The following is a 24,126-nucleotide window of genomic DNA, read 5'->3' on the forward strand; positions in this document are numbered from 1 at the left end:
TCCCAGGTAATAGTAAAACATAGAACCCAATGTATTAAAACATTTTGCGTATTTCCTAAAATTAAAAGTTGCAAGATGGAGAAATAAAAGTGTAGACATCAGAGTTCTAGGATTCCCAAAAGCATTATGAAGAGCTGTACACAACACACATTGCAAGTCTGCAGGTGCACAAATGTTTTCTGCCTATTCAGAGCAGTTGCTAAGTCATTGAATTTACAGACATGTGCTCTGAATTTCTAGGCAGCCTAATTAGAAGTTTCTACTCATTATCACCAGAATCACCTTGGATCTGTAATACCTTAAAAATTAACAATGACTTCAAGAAGCACTAGAAGAACTTGAGGCAAGTAGCATAAATTCTTTCACAGACATCAACTTGTGTCTCATAGCAGACAAGACAGACGCTGTAGATGGACTTCCTGAATGATCCAGGTCAGTTGTACTTGTTGTAGCTGTGCTTTGTATTAAATTACAGAAGCATTTGAAAGTGAGCCCTGTGTGAGATGCTGCACATCTGTGGGTGCCAGAGCTTCAGAGGAGCAGAGGCTCCTGTCACCTACCCAATTATTGGGCTGATTGTTCATTCTCCAACTCTTAATTGATAGACCAACATATAATAAAGAACAGCTTGCTGCCAACAGCTCCAAAGCACTCCTCCTGTTCTGCCAAGGCTGAGCTAAATGAAAAGTACCTGCAACAGAGCATACATGGCTTTTGCTTTATTAATTGAACAAAACTGTACAATTAATTGAACAAAACTGTACAAATACTTAGAGTGAGGGAAAAACATAAATTAGCAAACACAGATTGGATGAGAAATATCAAACCATATACAATCAACTCTCAAATTTGTCTCCTCTGTAGCCAGGCAATTAAAGTCAAAGGAAAGAAAACATTTCAATTGCCCAAAGGCAAGTACAAGCTCTACAGCAAGGAAATGAAAACAATAGGAAGCAACAATTCTGTTTGTGAAAGATGCTTTGCCTGGAAAGGATTAAATGCACTTTCCTCATTTGGAGAAAAGAGGGTACCAAAAATGTTTCTGAGTCAAAATCTGCTTAGTCCAGCATGACATATTTTCCTATGAAACATCTTACCAAGAAGGTACTTTGGAAAGGCAGGTGCTTTTCCACAAAGTTTAGCAGGGAACACTGGCCAGTTTCCCAATGCTTTGCCTTGAATAGTAGCATGTTTAGTTCCCCCCATTAGGCTAAAGGATAAAACATGAAGTACTAGCTAAGAGGCACACAACCACTGAATGTTTCTATCACTGACAAAGAGATAAGCTAAATTTCAGCTGACCCTATTTGCTTTCCAGCCAAGGCAGAAAAACCCTAAATGAAACAAAAACAGCCAACAACAACAAACCATCCCCACACAACAACAACAGTATGCAGAAACTTCTACATTTCCTTCCACAGGGTAATAGATACATTTCAAAGACATTTTAAACTAAAAACTGAAGTTTACTTTTCTTTCTACATTATTAGCAAGCATATTTGACTATGTTATATTTGTAGAAGAGAAAGGTCCACTTTCAATAAGAAAATACAAATGTTAATGAGGTGCTAATAAATATTTCTAACCGTTCACTCTGTATAAAGCAACCTGACATAACAGACATCAAAATACAAATTAATTATTTCAGCTTTAACATGGTAGCTAAGCTATCATCAAAGCTCAAGAATTTCAGCTCTCCAGTGAATCCAGTTTTGATCAAAAGCTATGATACATTACACCTTTACAACAGTCCTCCTTACTTATGTAGATGAGTTCCTCTTCTTAAATTGCCTTAACCAGAGGTAATTCTTTATAAACACAAATGGACATCACTTTCTCTGTGAACTTTGTTATACTGATCCACCAAAGGGAACTAATCCCTTCTAAAAACATACAAAGAAACAAATTAGGTACGACAAAGAAATGTTGTAGTTCTAAACAGGTGGGATTAGAAGGATTATAGAAAAGGTTACTCCTCAATATGAGTCATTTTAAAAGAATGAACTCATCAGCCACTGAAGTAGTTTCCATTCAACCTGTAAAATATATAAAGTGTGCCATTACAGGAATGGAAAACAATTATTTACCACTGGAAAAGTTCTTAGAATTTGAGAAGTGACGAACCTCTATGCAAGCGTTAAATAACTAAAAAATGTACATCTCATCATATATCCTAATGCTCTCCTTTCTCTCTCTCTTTTCTCAAGGTTTTCTGTTTTCAGTTTCAAAATCCCTGCAAGAGATAGAAGATGAAGATATGTTGCTGCCTACATTAAATCTAGGAAAAACTCTACAAAACAGAGACAAACCTATGAACAGAGGAGCTATACCTTTGCTCAAGTACTACAAGACTGAAGACCGCAGTGTTTTCAATGATAAGAATGCTGGAAACATGAAGTTTTCGGTGAGTTCAGTTTTGAATTTTGGCTTAATCGTAAAACTGAAATTCATTTATACCTTTTTAGAAAAAAAAGTACAACAATTTAAAGCAATAACCAGGTAAATACACAAAAACACCAGTTTACATAACATAGTAAAGAAAATAAAATTTAAACTCTATATATCCAATGCAAAGATTCTAAATGCATAACTTTGAGAGTTCAATTAAATCTGATTTCCAGAGATAGTAGCCAAAATTTGGAGGATATGGGGGAGGAGGGGAGGGGAGGAGGGGTGTGGGAGGGGAGGAGAAGGAACCTGTATTTATAGTTGATGCATGCCCCCATATGCAGCAATAGGTTTTTAACTTTGCCAAACACAAGACTCCTCATTTAATTATGTCCATTAAACCATTTTTGCCAAAGATGTAATGCATATCATTACTTTTAAGATATGATTCTGAAACATAAAATAACTGCATTTTTGAAGTATAAAGTACAAAATGTGTGTGAACACAACTGACTTTAAAGATAAACATCTTGTCTTCCCTCAAAACAGGACAGAGGTTCCAGACATGATTTCTTCAATCATGTTACGCCAATCAACTTAGGTAGAAATCAACTACCTTATCCTGCACTGAAGGGAACCATGGCTTTTCCAGTTGACACTGAAATTCAAAATATTGAGTCAATACAGGAAAGAGAGACCACAGAGGAAGAAAATTCAGCTAAATTTCCTATAGGAAGAAGAGATTTTGACAGTAAATATATTTTATTTTTACACAAACAATTATTTCATTCTGGTAAAGTACACTGCAATGTCAATATAGCGATTTGGTAAAGGTACATTTAGAGACTCATTATTGTTATGATTTGGTGCATGGGGGAGGAAGCATTTGTTAAATTAATATTTCCAGAAGCCATAAGAATTATGGTTCTTTGATGATTTAAACTTTCAGGCTCTCTTTTTTTCCCCCCTCTAGTCCTCAGGTGTATGCTGGGAAGAGTCTATCGACCTTGTTGGCAAGTGTGAAAACTACTCATCTCTCACCATCTCTGAAGATTAAACATTTCATTCTGAATTTAATGTAATTTGAAGTTACTGAGTGTTAACATAGCTGTACATATGCATCCAAAAATAATTTTTTGGATTGCATTGCAGAGGAATACATAATTCATTACCAAAAGTAACAGTGTAATTATTAACAATGTATTGTTATTAAAAAATAAAATACTTCAGCATAATCCAGACTTGTAAGTAGTTGTCTAATATAATACACAAGCGGCTTTCAGTTATTTATGTATGAAAGGAAGTAATTAATGAATTTCACCTCTTTTCTTGCAGTATTTTATAAGTGTCAACATAGCCTGTATGTGAAAACAAAAACTTAGAGTTGAAAAAAGCGAGTTAGTTTTGCCTGACCAGCAATCAGCTTATTCTTACTTGCAGCTTTGGTCTGTTTTCTTTTTCCACCAGTTTTGCTGTCCAATTCCTTCTTAGAGCTGTCTGAAGTCTTAAGTCTTTTAGTAATTTTTTGCAAAGATGGTTCACTTTCCTTGTCACAGATTATTTTGCCGTTATTCAAATCCATCTGTTCATTCCCAGAGTTCTTGTTCCTTGGCTGACAACTCAGCTTTCCCATCTCTGTATAACTTCTAGTCTGGTGAACACTTTCAGAAATAGTTCCAAGCCCTAGTACATCAAGACATGAATTTGTACCTTCTGTCATGTAAGAATATCAAAAATATATGTGAGGAAATAAAAAGTTACCTGGGATCATACATCCTTTTTCTATAAGGACTGCCATGTTATTTCTTTTTAAAATCAAAAGTATTGTATTACCAATAAAACAAGCAATGCTGGTCATTGCTATTACATTTGCTATGTGTCCATAAGTGCACCGCCAATTTAAAATTACATTGCTCAAAAACATATAATAAATAACATAGGGAACTAGATTTATAACTTTAAGATGTTGGAAGAGAGGGTTAAAGGGCATAAAAATTTTATATATTATGAAGTTTGTAGTGGAGTAAAATGAATTTTCCCCCTTTTAATGGCAAAAATATAAATTTCACTTGGCTTACTTCTGTAGAAAAACAACATGTCATATATGCAATATATATCACTTTTTTACCTCAAGATAGCATCAACATGTTTTTCAAACATTTATATTCTCAAAGCATTGATATTACAATTTTATTGCCAAAATATTTAACTGGCATATGAGACATTGAGAATAATGAGACATTTTTGTTCTTTTTCTTGAAAACATTTGAGTTCTACTAAAGACTTTTTGGATAGTATTTAAAGTATTACCCATCACATTTATTTATTCAATCCTACCACAGCTTACCTGTGCACTTTTCAGCTTCTAAATGTTGCTTTGGTACAGGATGTTTGCAGGTTGGAATTGCATGGGAATGCTGACCACTCATTTCACTCAAATCATTTTTATATGTACAGGCAAACTGGGATTTAATTGAAGGTTGCTTCATCTGCAAATACCAATTTGCTATTAGCTTTCATGATTCACAAAAGTTAAAAGACAACACTTGCAAGGCTAGTATAATAATGAGCTTTCCCATTCTTTTCACATAAAATACCAGAAAAATAGATAAGCTCACATTAAAAAAGAAAATTAGATATTCATTTACAAAGCATAAGGTCTTTCAAGAATAATTATTATTCTATTAAAAGTACTAAAATCATTCAAAAATCTTTTTTCAGCTCTTTCAGAAAGGTACACATTAACTCTTACAGCTTCAAATTAAAGTTTTCTTTCTTAAGTTAGCCCCATCTTCTGATAGACTCCACTATTTTGAGTAGGTGGTGTAGCTACTACAGTCAATTTTCATACTTCTGCAGCTCATCATCTATAATTATATCTAAAAGGGGAATATCAAGTACTAGTTCAGATTTCCCATTTATTCACAAAATGAAGCCATTTTACCATTGAATGCCAATGTCTAACTTCACGTCTTCCAAAACAAGCCCGTTTAATTCAAGTCACAGGTAAAATTTCCTCAGCTTATTAAGTTACATCTTCACATCAGCTGAGAATTTCAGGTCAAGCTCTGTATTCTTTAAGTTCTGCAAACCATATTCTGCCCTGACTTCCATTTGAAAGTGCACTGGGGATTATGCAAATTATACTGAAAGAGGTAACAGGGAGCAGATAACTACAATAAACCTGGATTTTTAGCTAGTAATTCTATCTCAAAAGCACAGGCGAATTTAAATAAATTTGAGCTTAACAGGTGCTACAGTAAAATCATCAGAGAAAAGAGCAAGTAATAAACACTGTTACAAAATAGATATTACTAGATAAATAGATAGAAGGAGCAATTTGTTGAATAAGAGGTTTACAGATACTTTTTCTGATTAGAAGGTTTGCACTATTAAAGTCTACTTTTCTTCTTAGCACAAGCAAGATTAAACCTCATAGTTCAGATTTGACCCTTAGAGATATAATTTTCTTCTAACTCAAATTCTCATATTAGGAGAGAAGGAAAGAGAATAATGTTCCCAGAAACCTCATTTCACAGAGAATTTAGTCCACAAAATTCAGTCACAATTGATGCCACTTTGATCAGATCCTGCTTTCATACATATGGGGTAACAGACTTGAGCTTATAGCTGAGATGTAACCTAGATATCTCTTTATGGTAGTGCTGTTGGCCAAGGGAATACACTGAGTATTTGGAGAAATACCTCATTCATTTACAGAAGTAGGTTATCTTCCTGGTTTAATACGCCTGGACATAGTTTTACTTTAACAGTCAGTATTCCCTTCAAGAGTCAAAGAGACCAAGTTTTCCCTGTTGTCTATCACTCCCAAACAACAATTTATTTGGGCCAGATAACAGACTGGGAAAGAAAATGAGATTTAACAGGGCAAACTAGCAAGCCTGACTCTAAACAACTCAAATCTCTTAACAGTGTTAATCTCAAAATCTTAAAACTCAGAAGTGTTAATTTACTTTCTACTTCAAAATATTTACCACAAAATAAGCACTACATACATAAACATTTACAAGGTTTGTAGGCTTCAAGATTATGCCTCAGCTCACTGACTCTAAGTAGAATTAGACAATATTAACCATCAACTCCTGGCCCTGCACAGGACACCTCAAAATCACACCACATGTCAGAGAGCATTGTCCAAACACTTCTTGAATACTGTCGGGCTTGGTAGCGCAACCATTGCCCTGGGAAGACTGTTCCAGTGTCCAATCAACATTCAGGTGAACAACTTCTTCCTAAAATCCAATCTAACCCCTTCATAAAGCTTAATATCATTCCCTTGTATCCTATTGCTGGTCACTTGACAGAAGAGATCAGAGTCTGCACCTCCTCTTCCCCCTGTGAAGAAGCTACAGACTGTGTAAATCATTATACTCTTTTCAGAAAGGGTTTTGAAGGATTTGAAGGTTTTGAAGAGCCATAGTCTAGTTTAAATTTTGTGAACATAATATTGTACAATTACAATATTAAGATAAGAGGCTTGCATTTCCTTTAAACTTCAGATCACTGTAATTTTAATGAAAAATATTTTCCAATATTTGATATGCTTCTGAAAAACTTCATCTTAATCCTTTAAAAATGTCTCAATTCTCAATTATTGCTCAGTAAAGGACACACATCAAAAATTATGCAACAATATCTTGAATGGCTTTCTATCACATTCATATTACAAGAGGCAAATAAGCTACAATTTTGCAAAGCTGATGAATCTATAAAAAATACAGCATGAAGAACATAAAATTTGAGCAAGAAAGCCTGATAGTCATCATTCTATAACCAATAATAAATGCAGTTATTTTTTTATAAACAGTATTTCTTTTAACCACTCCCATCTGACCCTTCACTAATTCATTTTGTAGCAACAGAATATGTGGAGTCAAAGGACAGAAGTCAAGCTCAAATACTGAAAAACTCACAACATAAACCCATCTGTGTTTCAGCTTCACTGAAGCTTGAAATATGTCTATTGCATCACATACCACTCAGGCATTTGCAAACAGTACACAAAGCTCTACCAAATCAGACTGTGGATGCTAGAACTAATCTAGAGGGTGAATATATAGTCTAAGACAACTTGTTGAAGCAGACAAACTTCTCAACTAGTCTAGGAAAATATGTTCACTAGTATAAAAGACTGTATTACATTGGGAGAAGGAGCAATAAGCAAATTTTAACAGCCTGAAGACTGCACAAAGGAGCACAAGTCTAGAGTTGAATTAGAAAGTAGAGCTTCACTGGAATGTTTTTAAGTAGAAAGATCAACCTAAAATTTACTTGAAGCACACAATAAAGCCTGTCAACTGTTTGAAAAAAGCTCTTAGAAAAAAACACCCTTGGAGTTTTTTTACATTAAATTCCCTCAAATTCACTGCTTTAAGAGTGCTACTTCCATGACCCACAGCTCTGTAAGGGAAAAAATGTTGGGAGATCAGTTTGTTAACTAGGTAGCTGCACACAAATGGCCTAGAATAAACTCAGTCTTATTACTCCTTTTCCTCTTCCCAAGCAAGTCAGATGTTGCTCTTATCCCCATACAAATAAAGAAATTCAGCAGCATTTCAGGAAAAAAGAGGTTCACTGATACCACTCAAGCTGGGAGAAAGTAGGATAGAATTTCCAACTGTTTCAGCACAAGCAGGTTGATTAGAAATACTAATAAGCAGCTAAAGCAGTACATTCTCCCACCTTGACATCTGTATGTAGAGAAACGTTTCAGTTGTTCAAGATGCCCATATAAAACATTCATTTTTATGTGAAATATTAATGGTGCATGCTCTATTTATTTTTAAAAGTTAGATTATAATCTGTTCCAGATCTCCTTCCAGCATCTGCATACAGACAGTACTGCCAATATTTAGTCACTAAGAACGTTGAGATTTGGTTTTTATACACTGGAATGGCATAATAGAATTTGAAAACCTACATCAGTAACAACAAACATATGTTTTTATTTTCTAGCCAAACAACTAGAGTACTATTTGGAAGAGAAAAAGAGATAAAAAGAAAATTGATTTTCTCTATCCTTACCCTTGTCCTTAGACAAAAAAAATATTCAAGGTAAGTTGAAAGAGGACATTGAAAAAGGGAAAGGAGTACAAAGGGAAGAGTAACAAAACAATAAATTATATCTTTGCCAAACCAAGGCACGTTATTAAAAAAATATCCTGGATAACTCAGGTAGTAGCAAGTTTTTATTGTACTGAAACTATTTTTTTTTTTAGCATGATATTGTACCAGCCTTTTGCTATTCCAAAATAACCTGCTACTGTTTTGAGAACAAACCTCAAATCACCTCATCATTGGCTTTCAAACAGAGCTCACAGCTATGGATACTAAACAAAGTAGTTTAGGGGTCTTGTAGAAATAAAAATGGCATTTTCTACACAAATGTGGTTTAACTGACACCAAGTCTTTCCTCAGATTTGGTGCTGGACCTTTTCATTCCCTTCACTTCTCTACTAAACTACCAGTCAACTTTGGTGTTCTCCATAATTATATTCCACTTAGGAAATAAATATTTCTTTCAACAATAGATGAGACTACTACCTGAAGAAGATTGTTTTCTCTAATCCTGTGACTCTTCTGTTCACAATTACAGTGGGCATACAAGAAAACTCTTGATAACTTCCTGTTGATAGTTTTCCAAGTCACAGTTTATTTGTACTGGAATCACAAATAGGCAGAACAATTCTCTCAAGTAACAGCATCTAGAGAACTAAGCAGTGAAAAATAACAGCAGTGCATGAAGCTAGGTATTAAGTCATTTTATAGAGACATGAAAAAGTCACATGAGAAAGGCAGACCAGGATTTCTGCTTTGTGGAGCTTTTTTCTTGGAAGGATTTCTATACACAGTAAAATTACAATGAACTTCAAGTATGCCAAGATTTGTTAGAGTTCTTAAGCCACAAATTCTTCTAAAAACTAGAACTGCAGCTATGTTCCCAACTGGAGGGAAATAGTGCCTCATATAGGAAAGGTTGTCTCCGGTTACATTAAGAAAAAAACACGCCAAACTACTGAAAGTCCTTGCAGCTGTTTCAGGGTAAGTCTGCTAACAATGCAGCAGGATTTCTAAAACAATATATCAAAAGGCCAAAAAGATCTTTATAAAAAAAAAATCTGTTACACTCACATATACTGCATGCTTACAGCCTAATAACTTTAGTTCTTCCTTTCTTAACTCCTGAAGTTCTCAGTTTCACTCAGTTCCATTAGTTCAGGAAAAGTATTTCACTGACAACTTGAAAGTCTCATTAATATTTTGCAGTGCAGCTCAAAGATGAAAATCTCATAACATTTTTTGCTGTCCTAAGTTGCTCCTCAGCCTAAACAGTTGTCACAACCTGTTCATTCCCCTCTCACACCACTAAACCGGGCTTTAATAACCGATTGAAATCAACAAAATAACTAGTCAACAACCAGGTATCTACTCATTTCACTTAAATAGAAATATGGTTCAAAAAAGTGGACATAAGGCTGGATGAACCCTTTTCAGATCAAATAACTCCCCTGACAAATTAAGCTTATGTATTTCTATAAAGCAGAAAGGACAGCTGACAACACTCAATACATGTTCCACAGACCTTTCTGAATTAAAGACTTCTTCTACAAAACACCATTCACCAGAAGAAATTTCACTTAAACAATAGATAAACTTGAAACTAAATTGTCTCCCAAGGGAAAACCAAATTTCATATTCTTACTCTTACCCACTTCTGCTAGAGGAAATGAAACAATGCAACATGCTTCTTCCTCATCAAGCAGTAAAGAGCAACAGCTTTGCTTCCAAACAAATGCCAATATAGTTAGGTGATCTTTCTGTGCTTCTTCCAGTATTTAATGAGGATTGAAAGACAAAATATATTTCTTTGTCATTCACTGTTGCCAGGAATTTGTTTTGGCACAATGGAAATATCCACAAGATTTATTTTATTTCTGAGCACCAATCCCAGTTCATAGCTACCTGTTTATTTTATCCACTGTCCTTATTTTTAGTTTCTATAACACTTACTGATGACGTGCCCTAGGTCTAAATATTATCAATCTGATAATTTGAATCTGAGAAATCAGTTCCTCTTAAGGAAAGAGTGGGCACAACAATTTTTTCTCTTGCTTTTTAAAAATTTTATTTTTAACTGAGGTGTTTCGCTTTTTAATTTTTAATTTTTCCTAAATTTCTTCATTTAGATAATAGGGACTTGGCATACAACCAAACTAATCACCACTACTGTGTTTTAGTTCCCTTCTCAAATATCATGGAAAAGGTAACTTTTATTGAACAAGTCCCAGTGAGACATCCTTAAATTATACTTTAGACTAACCACCTAACACCTATCAGAGGTAGCATGGTAAAAAGGCCCTTAGAGAAATCTTTTGGAAATAAAGCTGCCATCACACATATGGCAAAAGAAACTTCTCTGAAGGATCACAGATACTGAGAAGAAACATCATATTGCTATTCACTTATTCAAATAACATATCTGGTATCTCTTCTGAATCAATTACTAACATGAGTGCACTATGCAAAATTTGTACCTGAATTTTACAAGCAACCTGTACACATTTCAAGATGGTTGCATAGAATAATAATGGAGACTGACACACAGTGTAAGAAGGTGGTAAATATTACTACAGCACTTGAGATCTATAGCCATGGACAAGGAATTCTTTGTGCTATATGCTGTACAGTAAGGATGGAACAAAATTTATTTCTACCAAGAGACATTATAATCCTAGACAAGAAATATATGGATTCACAGAGGAAAGGAACTAAAATTAGTCACTGTAATGGGAATTTATCTCAACAAAAAAGCGCTACTAAGACTTGGGGAGAGGTTGATTTAAAGGTACTGAAAAGTTTGAAAGGAGTATAATGAGTTCTGCAGATCTCCATGGGAAATCCCTTCAGCCAGAAGAGAGACTGTAAAAGGGTTTATCTGAAAATTAACAAATTAACAACAAAGACTGGTATTGCAGGCTGAATATAAGCAAGGACAGAGCAAAGCAGCAAAACAAATAATCAATGGATTCAGACAGGCTGAAACAAGTAGTTTATATGTACCACAGCTTAAAGGAACAGACTGAGGTGCAAACAGTAGGATGGCATCTAGTGTCTAACCACTTTGATAATAGCTTTTTGAACAGCAATCTCAGTGAAGGAATGTAGGCCAAAGTTGCAACTATCAAGTCCAAGAAAAACACACAGCAGGACATCAAAAAGTAAAATGAACACCTAATAATTTACACTTGAGTAGACAGAGATAGAGAAAAACATTCCAGAAGTGTCATGGAGTGAAAATATAACACATACAATACCTTCTTCAGCATTATATAAATATATCAGGAAGGGCAGACCTACCACCTCAAGATCAAGAGTTAGGTATCCACAGGATAGTGTAGAATTAACAGAAGATATCAGTTTTGACAAAAGGGACACTTAGTTTACACTTGATCTGTGAATTGCTGATAGCTGGAGTTCTGTTTGTAGATGCATGCAGCCACAAATAAGGTATAGAAAGAGAACATAAGAGAAAGATGGGGACTTAAATGTCTTCATAAAAAAAATAAAAAGAATATGGAGGAGTAGAAATATACAGAGAACTGTAGAAATTGTGAGAGGTAGAGAGAAAAAAACCCAGAAAAATAAAATGAAAGATCCACATTTTAAGAAATAAGATTTTATGTGAGAGGCTGAAAATCAAATATGAATGGCAGAGAACTGAATCTCACTTATAAAAGTCATTAGCTGTTCAGTAACAACCATTTTAGTTGACTCATTTTTGCTTGTTTCTATCAAAAACAGGTCAAACCAGAAAATGTCTCAAAAGTGACAGGTAATTACTTTTAGATAATTTTTGCACTTTGATACTGAACCCAGCTGTTCATGCATCCAATTACAAAACTTTCATGAAGATGAGAGAACGATGTATTTCAAGACTTCATGCAAACAACATGACATGTTTTTCCTATTTGCTGAGTAAAGCTTCAATTTAAATACACTGTTTGCATAAAATATTCTTTATCAATTTTTCATAATTTGCCTATGAGTTTTAAATTAAATTTCACACTAATTAGTGTGTGTATCCAAAATGCTGATTGTTGACCCAATCCAGAAAAAAGGACTCAAAATTAAGTCGGAGCATATTTAAAATGCATGCCACAAATACTGACAGTGCTTTTCATTTTTATCTTTCTACTTCTTAGACATACACTATGTGTTCAAATTTATCTAATGTCCAGTGAAAGATTTTCCATTGTGCTGTTCTAAAACCAGTTCTGATGACTTAGAACATCTCTTCTTTACATATGAATTAGATCTGTGTTTTTAGATATTCTCAGGACTAAGTCTGTAAAAAATATTATGCTCTACTTTTATTTAGCTTTCTGTTGAAATACTGCAGAAGACAAGCTCTGCCTCCATCCATAGTCCCAACATTTAAGTTTGCCAATTTTAAGGAAAAATAGTATGTAAAATGCAGTGCACTGAAAGACAGAAATTTTGAGAAACGTTCTTTTGAATAGAGCCCTCCACAATACCAACATACTCTTGTAAAATTCCATGTCATCTACAAAAAACAAACATTAGAACATTCATCGTATTTTTCACAAGCAATGTTATAGAAATGTCCTAAATTTGGTACAAATAAAAAGCATCAAAAGAATAAAAAGCAATGAAACCATCATTACTACTTTTTCAATGTCTGTTTTAGCAGAACTAAAATCAGGTGCCTGTATTCAGTTTTATCTTTGTTTTTAGATAGCTTGGTTTATTTCTATGGTCCTGAAATACACAGATAGATTAATTCAGTACACTTTCACTAGAAAATTTTCATTAGGAAGTACTTTTAAGTTTAAAGCCTCTCTCTTCTGGAGTTTTATATATTTCTATTCATATTACAGTACTGCTCTACTTGGGCCAATCACTCCAGGTTAATTACAAGCTTTAGCTATGGGATGAAAATCTCAAACACCTGGCTGAAATGTAACACTTTTATTTTATCACTATAATTACAATGCCTCTATAGTTGCATAGCAGTTCCTACTGAGTACCTTAATTACTTTTTCATCCATGGACTTCAGAATACGTTGTCTAAGAGGTTTTGGAGAAGATCCATTGGATCGTGCTGGAGATCTATATTAAAAAGAGGTAAGTATTTAGAACATGTAAAAGCAATTCATTAATAAAATTTTTTTCCATACCAAGTTCCTCAGAAACAGAGAGGCAAATACCTTTACTCTCCAAGCTTTACCTTATTTCCAACCTTCCTAAGGAATGGCATGTACTGTGACAAGTGAAGACAATTTCTGGTACTCGTTTTGCAGTGTGTTTCAAATATTGCAGTTCTACAGACACAGTATTATTATTATTATTTGTAATGCTGGTGATGATCTTCTAAGCCACCATTCTACTTATACCCTGCTGAATAATATCTGGTTGATATTCAATATAATTTTCCACAGATTTGCAAACTTCTCAGCAGAAATACTCACATAAAATGTTGCCACTCTTTTACATGTCATGTAATTAGTTACGTACATCAATGAAAAATTTGATGCCTATAATAAAAAAATTAATGATGCATATAAAGGGAAATTTTTTGGTCTTGAAATAAGAACTGATCTATGCATTTTTAAGTAATTACTTCTGTCTTTACCGTCATGAAGAATCAATGTGCATATGAGAATAGGTTTTTGAACAATAATTAATTATCTAGCTCATTTTATTCATTATTTTCATAAATAAAATTTTGTTTATTTAGCTTGTTATTTATTTTATTTATTTCTAGTTGTCTGTGGTGCAAAATTTCTGCCAGCCTTGCAATGGTTCTCCAGTTCTAATTGCCAAGATATGTAGCTTCAAAACAGCTTCATCATGTTACTGTCTACACTATTGTTCTGGTTCATGAATCCTCTTTGTAACCAATAATGTCAAAATTTTCAGCATCCTGTTTTTTCAACAACTAATGATTCCTCAAGATCAGGGACCAAGTAAAGCTTCTTCAGTGCATTGATAGGTGAGCATCCTTGCTGGTACCCACAGATATGGGTTTGAGTGTCTTTCATAGAGTTAGTGCAGCCCAGAAATGTACTATCTCAAAAAAAATCCATGTTAAGAAAGTACCTTGAAAATACAGAAAATGCAAATGAAGACTTAGAAAACTTTTCAAAAACTCAGAACTATTATAAAATTGCTTTCCCTTTACACTTAAATCTCACAGCACACTGCACATTGATTGTTTGCTTTGTTTAAGTAACGTCAATGCTTTGCTGGACTCCCAGATGCTTAAAAAAAGCCCAAACAAACATAACAAAAGCAATCTCCTAATACTCACCTAAAGAGAGTCAAAACAGAGGTGATGCCACACAAATTTAAGCTTTCATTGTCACACAACAGATCTGCTTTGTTCTGTGTAGGAGGATTGACAGCCTCTTCATCCAGAAGAGCTAGCAAGACCTTTACAGTATCTCTGCCACAATATGCAGTGCCATGATTTATGGAATGCAATTTTGGCTGAAAGTAAATAAAAAAGGAACATAAAACAACAAAGTTCAACTAGCCAGACCAATAGCTCACCTCCAAAATCAATCCACATTAGCACAAGGTGTGAGAACCTCCTCCTTTCCTTTTGCAGTAAGCCTTTATGGGGAATCTCTCCATGGGAAAGTTTCTCTCATCCCAAGTAGTTAGTGGAATTTAGATCTCTGATAGCTACATGTATACACTGACCAGCAAGTCACACAGAAAAATATACACATTTATGCTGAAATTGTGCAGCAGAAATGAACATTCTATTTTCTAGTAGACAAACACATTCTGGTGAAGTCCAACCACTCTGACTAACAATCTGCTAAAGCAGTTGGTTAAAAGTGAGATTTCCATCAAGATTTGACAACAGAGGTACTTGGCACAATTTCCTGTTGTTTGGGTGAATTCCTCACGATTTTCCACAAAATAAAGAATTCCTTAAAGAAAAAAAAAACAATCCGCATCTGGAAGTGCTCAATGCAACCATCAGCAGTACAGATGGAGAAATCCATAGCCACTGTGGGACTTAAAAAATTGAAAGTTAGCTATATTTTTCTTTAAAGGTATGAAGAATTCCACAGAGAAGTTTAGGGCTTAATACACAGTGGTAGTTTTATAAAAAATATTTGCTCTTATTTACTAATACACAGAAACACTGAATACTCTGACTTAATTCTGAAGGGCAAGACAAGCAATGAACTGCATTTATCTAACCAGTTAACTGCTTTTAAACACAGTCTTGAAAAGATAATATTCTATTTTTCTCTCTATTTAATTACATCAGTGTATGTAGCTTTCAAGAAACCATAGCAACACATGTCAGCTACTATAAGTTATAATCAATAGCTAGAAATAGCAATTTCAGAAATAGTTATTACTTGGCTTTACAGAATTGCCCTATTTCAGTATCAAATTTTATTCTGAACCTCTTCAGTCATTACATCATCATAACAGATTTTTATTAAACATAGATTTTCATTAAACATCATGTGTGTCACTGTGAATTTGTCTTAATGACAAAAGTACATATTTGGAGTCATCTTGACTAATGAAACACAAAGGAAAAATCTCTAGAAATAACTTTTGGAAATCTCAAGTACTGCAACACCAGAGACTCACTCTGTATATTAACCATGGACAAAAGTCCAAGGCAAAATAAGAACTCTAGGTAAGACAACAAAAAGATCTCTGTAAGACAAAAAAAAATCTTGTTTGTAAATAAGCTTAATCATTAATCAAATTATTAAATAAAAGAGGTGCCCAGTTTTTCAAGGGTAGTGACCACTAGCTAATTCAGACTATTCTGGTTAGTTCCATCCAGAAGATCCAGCCAGATTCCATTTACAGTAGTAATTTTCTTAGGAAGAAATAAATCATAATTCCTATTAGTCACTTGTGCAGGCTTCAACACAAAATAGTGCTTCCTGCTGCATAAAGCAATAACTTTTCCTGGAGCTCCAGATTCTTATACACCAGGTATTTGCAGAAAAACTGAGCTATGATGGAAGAAAGCTGACACTGCCTGGAGAAAAGCAAATATTTTTCTAACAAAGTTATGCTTTTCAGGTACATTTTATGAGGAGGCAGCTTTACCAGGAACTAGTGGAAGCATAATTTTCAACTCTATACTTAGGATCATGTTTTAAATTTGCACTCAAAGAAATTATTCAGTCTCTTGCATAGGAAAAACCCTAACATCCTATCAAACCAGAACATAAATTGAATGTAGATATTTTTTTCTGAAGCTATAGCATCAGGGGATTTCCTTATTAAGTGAAACAAAACCAAAACCCCCAAGCTCTATGCAAGAATCAGAAAAAACATTAAATCTTTGCTGTACTGAGATCTTAATAGAACAATACAGATGCTCTAATTCCTAATAGAGCTTGAATTAATTTGGAAAGCTTACTGGACTTTTTCAATTTTACTTTCTTTTTTCTTTACAAAAGGCAACCTATCCCACCATATGTTTAGTAAAATGTTCCCGCACACCACTTTCACTAAAATATGCTACTAGATACCACTATCTTAACATTTGTCTAAGCTCCCTTTTCCACCCCTTCTCTATGTGAATCATTATGCTTAAGGATAATTGTTAAAAAAGACAATTCATCACAATCTTCACAGACTTCAATTACACCAACAAAAAGAATTCCCCACACGAAAATAACAAACACAGCACTGACGGGGACAAACAATTGACATATTCTACCCCTCGGCCCTCCACAATTACAATAAAAAAAGCACATTTCCCCACACTTGGACTATTCTCTATCAATGTTCAATCCACATTTTTCCCATTACCTCTCTCAACTACTGTCCTGATCTCTATTCCCTCAGGCCCCACTAAGGACTGTGCTGGCTGATCCCAGTTTGCTGCCAGGTGCTTGCCAAGCTGCTCTATTCTTCCTTCTCCTAAACAGAACAGCAAGTGAAAAAATCTTGAAAAAAGCTCATGGGAGTAAGATGAGGACAGGTGGTTCACTTACAAATCACGGGCAAAATAGATTTGACTCTATGAAATTTACCTAATTTACTGACATTTAATCATAATGGGACCCCTTCCTTCTTCCCAGACTCAACATCACTCAACTTTTCCACCTCCTTCCCTCAAATGGCATAGGGGGACAGGGAATGAGCTCCTAACACTTTGACCTTCTGCTTCTTCCTTATGCTCTTCCTCTTCTCTATGTGGGATACCTCCCATGGGATACAGCCCTTCATGAACTTCTCCACTGCAGGTCCTCCTCACATCATCAGGATACAACCATCTTTGCTATCTTCTGCCTCAACAAGGATACTGGTAAACATTTCTACAGAGTCCTTAGACTATGAACTTCTGGACAACAGTAAGAAACAAATACCATTTTGGAAAAGCAATGGTGAATTTCTATGAGGAATGAAATTTTAATAAAATGCTTTTACTTGGCTTATAATGAACTACAGAATTTTTTTAAATTTTATTGGTAACACAAGTAGCTAAATAAAGACAGAACTGATGACAGTTATCATTTTCTAAGACAAATAGAAGGATATGAAAGGGAAACAGGGAAATACACTGAACAAACACTCATAGGAAACAGGAAAATGAGGTTGAAATATATATCCAACATTCTCAGTGGAAAAACATGTTTAAACCAGCTTAACTAGCCAATAGGGTTTTAGCTGTCTTAAAAAAGAAAAAGGACACTGAAGGTTTGATTAAAACTTGTTAAAAAATCTTTTGTTACCATGGCATAAATCCAATAATTTCACAAAACAAAGCATCCTAACAATTCTAAACACATTCAATTCAAGGGTATCTATATTTTTTTAAAATTTGCTAGAAAAACAAATTACATTACATATCTTATACATCAACAATGTAAAATAAAGTTGATTTTTTAATCACAAAACAATTATAATCTAAGCCTGAGTAGATTCACAGTACATGAACAACAAATAGAAATGCTGTATTATGCCCTCAACACCTCACTTACAGAATTTTCAATACCCCAATTCCTTCCATGAAAACAAAGTCATTAATAGTTTCATTAATGTCATGAAACACTAAAACAGAAAAACTTACACATGATTTGTTTGGGGCTTTAATTCCCTTCCCACTACACATTTTACCATCCTTATTTCTTACATATTTCACCTTACTTTGAATGCCTTACCCTTTGAAATACTTGATGATGTACTAATTAAAACCTGTGTATTTTAATAAAAAATTACTGATAGATGTTCTCAAATCTTAATTCTACTTTCATGAGGGTTTTTTTTTGTAAATTTGTTATACATTTACTGCTTTGACATTAACAGCAAATCTGACACTTCTAATTATCTACATTTATAACTGCACAACCAAATAAAGCTTTTAAGAGTATTTCATTTGCAATTTTGAAGTAAGAAATTTAGTTTATGTAAATCAGCTGTTTGATAACCACAGTGTAATCCTCAAGTTTAAGTCTTTCAACAAGTTTAAAATCACAGCATAGAGGAAATGACTACTCTTACACAGTTAGGAAAAAGATTATACTCTATAGATAGTCCTTGAAAAATGAAAAAGAAACAAAACAGGCAAAATATATTTACTTTCTTATAAAGCTAAATAATAAAAAGAACAAAAGAAGTCCCATTACCCGTGCTGGACTGACTCCAGTAGTGCTAGCAGTCAAGGCTTCCTGTTGTGAATCGATAATATTTTTAATCTTCAAATCCAAATCTTGTACAACTTCCTCTACTGCCTGACAGAAAGGATCCCCATTGCTTCGGCCTTTTATCAAATGCATCTTCACTGTTGACAGAATTCGCCCCCCTGCGATTCTGAAAATAGGCACAGGGTCATCTCCACATTAATCTTGGCAACACTTTAGTGTACCTATTAATGCTGAACATAGCCAGCCTTCACTGTTCCTCAGAGAGAACTGCTTTGATCTTTTAAATCAAGCAGCAGTGTAGACGTATTGTCCAACACAATAGTTTGCTAAAATAAAAAAAAAGATTACAAGGAAAGTAATGAATTAAGCATTTAGTAATACTCTGAGCTGCAATACAAAACTAACTTCTCATTAGAAGTGCAAAGAAAAGTACTTTCTTAAAACCTACATTTATGGTTTTGCTCATGAACTGTCAAGTATAAACCAAATTTTTCACTCAAACATGCAGTCCTGTTTAATACCCTATTAGATTTGAGTCTTTTCTGCTTTGTGAAGTTGCTTCAAAATCCCAATCTTCTTTCAATTTTATTTAAATAGATAGTAATTAGACCACATGAACATCTCTATTAGCTATAAAGGCACACTATTAATCTCTTTCTTCAGCAAACGTGACTGACTACATTAATTAATTAAGATTTTGTGAAAGAAAGAAAAAGCTCCTTGAGCTAAAAGCTTCACTTTTTCCAGTAGCTAAACAAAACAGTATGTTTCACCATTGCTAGAGCTTGGGCAAAGAGAAAAAAGCATCACAAGGACCACTCAGCCCTCCTGTATAATAATACATCTCTTCCCAAAAATTTCTTTTTATTCCTAAATTAGGTTTACAGTCCACATCAAAGCAGAAATGTAGCATCCTGGGCTGCTATTGGCACCTACAGTATAATTTTTATATTCATTTATGATGCTGTAAATGACAGTTCTGTCAAAACCCCAAAGCAATGGCTTCATTACTCCAGGTCACGTAGCCAAGAGTGACATGATGACTCAGTTTTCTACTTCCTCCATGTTCACCGCTTTCCTTCATGCTCCTGTAAACTTGCCCTAAAAAGGGTATCTTAGAAATGCAAATAAAGATGTATTTTCTATACATTAAATAATGAAGATAAATCTTAGAATTCCAATTGAGAGAACCGTTATCAAATTAAACTCTGCATGTCTACATTCATATAAAATGTAAAATAATTAGGCAAAACTAGGTAAGAATAGGAACTGAGACAGGAATAATAGTTTGTTTATATTGTTTCCAATTAAAATACATGTAAGGAACTGGGCCATGGACCTTACTGTTTTGGTTTATTCTGGCTGAACAAGACTCCTGTAAATAACTTGAAAAACCTGACATTAACATGAAATTTGGGGGGGGGGGGGGGGGGTTGTTGTTTCTTGGGTTTTTTTTTAAAGGAAAAAAACCAACTATTTCCACACAAATCTCAACTTTAGCTTTTACAGACTAAAGATGATACAATTCACATTAGATTTCCAGGCTCCATTAAACAGAAAAACTTATGCTTTTAAAGAAATTTAAGCACTGTGCATACACTTGGCCAAAAGAAAAATCACCATGTCAAGTCTCTCTATATACAGGTCAAGACACATCCAAATCTTGGAAAAGACAGTTTAAAAAAAAATTTAAAAGTCTATTTACCACTTCTCCAAACCCCACAATTTAATCTAACCACAAAAGAAAGAAAAGTTCAAAGGGAAGTGAAAAAAAAATCCACCACAAGTTGTCAAGAGGTAAGGGGAGAGCACTGTTGAAGAAGAGTTCTGTTTCAGAGATGCATATGGGAACTGTAGCCAAGTCTCCTGATGATTCATGCCAGACTGATCTGTTTTCCTCAATCATAAACTTATATTTTCCAAAATCATATCCTCAAATGAGAAACGCATTCTATTAAACGAGAAATGAACCTAGAACTTCAAGACAAATCAGCAGGTGAAGGGTTTGACTGAAATTCCCTGTGAAAACCAGGTTCAGTTATTTCTGCCTACAGACATGTTCAACTTATTTGTAAATAAGTAATAAATTTATAATTTCCACACATTTTATATATATCCCCATATGCATGCTGGAAGAAAAAATATAAGTAGTACTGGGGACTAGCACAGTTAATTAACATAAGCATGCCCTTAATTTAAATGCTTTGCTCTGCAAAACTTGATTATAGATTTATAGATTGTTCAATGGGAAAAAATAACAAACTTTTCACAAAAACATTTTTTACATTTTTTTTTTGCCTCTACAGCTCAATGCCAACTAAAGATATTTGTTAGTAGAAATAAAGTTCATTTAATCTCCTCCCCATACTCCTCCTTTTCCAGAAACAAGTTCCAGTCTCCTATCAGATACACAGTACTAACTAGAGCAAGGAAAAGGAAAAGTTTATTTATACTTCAGCTAGAATTTATATCAACAGGCCAAGACAAAATGCTGATTTTATGTGTGAGGATTAATACTGAAATGCCCTGCCACAACTTATGCCATTTTACACCAGAACATAAGTTATATTATTAGTCATATATATATATATCCATATATATACACATATATACACATAAAATGTTGAATCTAGATCCATTTCTAGTGAGGTTCAAAAAGATTAACTAAAAGCATGATGATAAAAGGAAAGTGTGGTAAAATAGCACCTGGCTTGTTTGAGGTTTTGCTTATTTATCTTACAAAGATGACACCCTATTAGAGATGGCTCTGATACTCTTTTATAGAATTATATTACTCAGAAGATCAGTTCAATTTGAATGAACTTTAAAATATCTGATATTGCAGTAAAAAAACATTTAAAGGAATTAAATAAAGTTGGAAACTGTTATCCACTTTGCAGCTCCTAACAGCTGGAAGGACCACAAAGGTTTGTTTTAAATATGGAATTACATGGGCATCTCTTATGATAACTTTTACAGCAGCAAAAGTTAAGGATTTTTGTTCTTTTTAATTCTGAAAGGGAAGCAAAAAAACTTGCTGAATTCAAGAATGAACTTGATACATTAAACAAAGCAATGCCATTTGTCTAATGCAATTGCAAAGACCTTATCCTTTCTAGTTAGTGCTCCTGCTAAAAAAGTTTTCTGTCATGTCCTGTTCAGATCACAGGCTACTGATATGAGGTACTCTAGGATAAAGTGCTCCAGCATCACATCCATAGTCTCTTAAACTATATTGAAGGACTCTTATCAAATCCAGTAAGCAAATATAGTTATCAGTTGCCACTATGGCAGAGGTTGTAAAACATTATTTTTTTAAAAGCTAGTAATATGCCTCTCTTCAGAGTCACATGCAACATTTCTTAGTTCAAAACGTATAAACTGAAAACAAACTCAACCAGAAAACAAAATTTTATCATTTTCTATGACAGAAATAGCCAAAGAAAATTCATCAGTGTAATTATAAATGGAAGAAAACCCTTACACTTTAGAAACAATCACCTTCCACTACTACAATGTTTAAACACAGATGCCTGAAATCAGTAGTACAATGGCAATCCTTCAATGAATGGATCTGATCAAGTCCAAACATGACCATAAGCATGAAGACTCAAGTATTTCAGACCAGCTGACAGCAGGATTACCTTCTTACCTTCCTCAGACTTAACCAGCACTTAAATGGTAAGACAGCCCAAGCAAGATTCAGCTCACCTGTCTCATAGATAGAGAAAAACAAATGTCTACATATAGATAAAATTTATCATATGTTAAAGATACATTATTTGCACTAGTGCTTCTAAAGAGAGTTTAAAAAAAACTACTGCAGTGTAAAACTCCACCTGTTACCCAGGTACTGGACAAATCTGATCTTCTGTCACTGGTTTCTTCTACTAAAAATATTAACAGATCTTGTACCCACTTGAACACTTTTTGCCTTAGATCATCTGAGCCCCAACCTTATCCTTTTCTAATTTTCTTTATCAAACCATCTTTTCTTATGTAGAAGTATAAGAAACTCATAGCACACCTTGTCTATTTTGTTTCCACTGACATTGTCATATAAACAAGCTCCCCTGCTTACCAAAAATCTAAATGACATCAGCAAAAACTCATCCTCCAGAACTCAGACCACAGTGTGAAAAGTTAATATGATGCAGGAGCACTTCTATTTATTTTCTTGAAATACATCTTTTTTGGAAAAGACTAAAATAGCACAAGCAAGGAAAAAAAACGTTGAGGATATGGACAATATTCAAAACCTGATAAAAAGCAGAGTCCTGAAGTCTATTCCAAGAACAGAAAAGAATATATCAAAATTCTATTATACTAAGGTCAACATTTTTAATCATTCATTTCAGCTTCAACAGAGGTAAAAAATAGATGACAAATATAAAGCTAACTGACCTAGGTAGTAGGAACAAGTGTCTTAAAATAAATCACAAACATCTAGTGATCAGGGTGTAGGAGGAGATCACAGCCTTTTTTCCTCATTATGGATTTAAAAGATGATTTAGAACTTGATGACAAATGATCAGTTATCCAATTTTTTAATTTAGAGCTATAGGAAGAGAGCAGCAGTAATTCCATTCTCAAACACAAAGCAGCAAGATGTCAACTGGAAATCGATATACCTGGTTAGAAGTGCAGGAAAAAATCTATGAAGCAATACAATACAAATGCTTCTAACAGAGCAGTAACCGTGTTGTTTAAGTAAATCAAAGACTTATTTCTTAGGTTGTAGGCATACATTTCAAAAAATTAGCAGTTCATGTTCATTTAGATTTCAAAATTTCAACAAAATCATATCACTGTGCTTATCTATATTTAAAATATAACTGTAAAAGAAAAACACTATATCAAAATATTCATAGTACTCAAAAATTCCACCTCCAGCAATGGACGTATGATTATTAATCTAATTTTCTAACAGATATCAACATTAAGTGAAGATTCTTCCTTAGATACTCTGGAGTTATTATATCCATAAAAACACACAGCAAAAAAAATAAACCTGTTGCAGCACATTTTTCCATCTTGCTGCTACTGCTTT

General features: G+C 34.0%; 2 protein-coding genes across 4 annotated transcripts in view; one reads left to right on the forward strand and one right to left on the reverse strand.

Moving 5' to 3' along the window:
• Window positions 1-806: 806 nt before the first annotated feature.
• Window positions 807-24,126, reverse strand: part of PARPBP (PARP1 binding protein) — a 41,635-nt gene continuing 18,315 nt past the window's right edge. For 2 of the 3 annotated variants that reach the window (XM_033514540.1, XM_033514539.1), the window contains 5 exons: window positions 19,059-19,242; window positions 14,741-14,919; window positions 13,458-13,539; window positions 4,736-4,877; window positions 2,535-4,071 (listed from right to left, as the gene is read on the reverse strand). In XM_033514540.1, the coding sequence (XP_033370431.1) occupies window positions 3,767-4,071; window positions 4,736-4,877; window positions 13,458-13,539; window positions 14,741-14,919; window positions 19,059-19,242 (892 nt within the window). In that variant the 3' untranslated portion in view covers window positions 2,535-3,766. Of the gene's footprint in view, window positions 2,234-2,330; window positions 4,072-4,735; window positions 4,878-13,457; window positions 13,540-14,740; window positions 14,920-19,058; window positions 19,243-24,126 lie in introns of those variants that run through there. The other variant, XR_002001774.1, reaches the window with a different exon arrangement.
• Window positions 2,146-3,219, forward strand: PMCH (pro-melanin concentrating hormone). Its single transcript, XM_015628980.3, has 2 exons — window positions 2,146-2,404; window positions 2,938-3,219. Exons 1-2 carry the CDS (start codon window positions 2,153-2,155, stop codon window positions 3,217-3,219), a joined length of 534 nt encoding a protein of 177 aa, XP_015484466.1. The 5' UTR covers window positions 2,146-2,152.

The sequence above is a fragment of the Parus major genome, chromosome 1A (genome assembly GCF_001522545.3).
Source record: "Parus major isolate Abel chromosome 1A, Parus_major1.1, whole genome shotgun sequence".
In the NCBI taxonomy this organism is placed as follows: Eukaryota; Metazoa; Chordata; class Aves; order Passeriformes; family Paridae; genus Parus; species Parus major.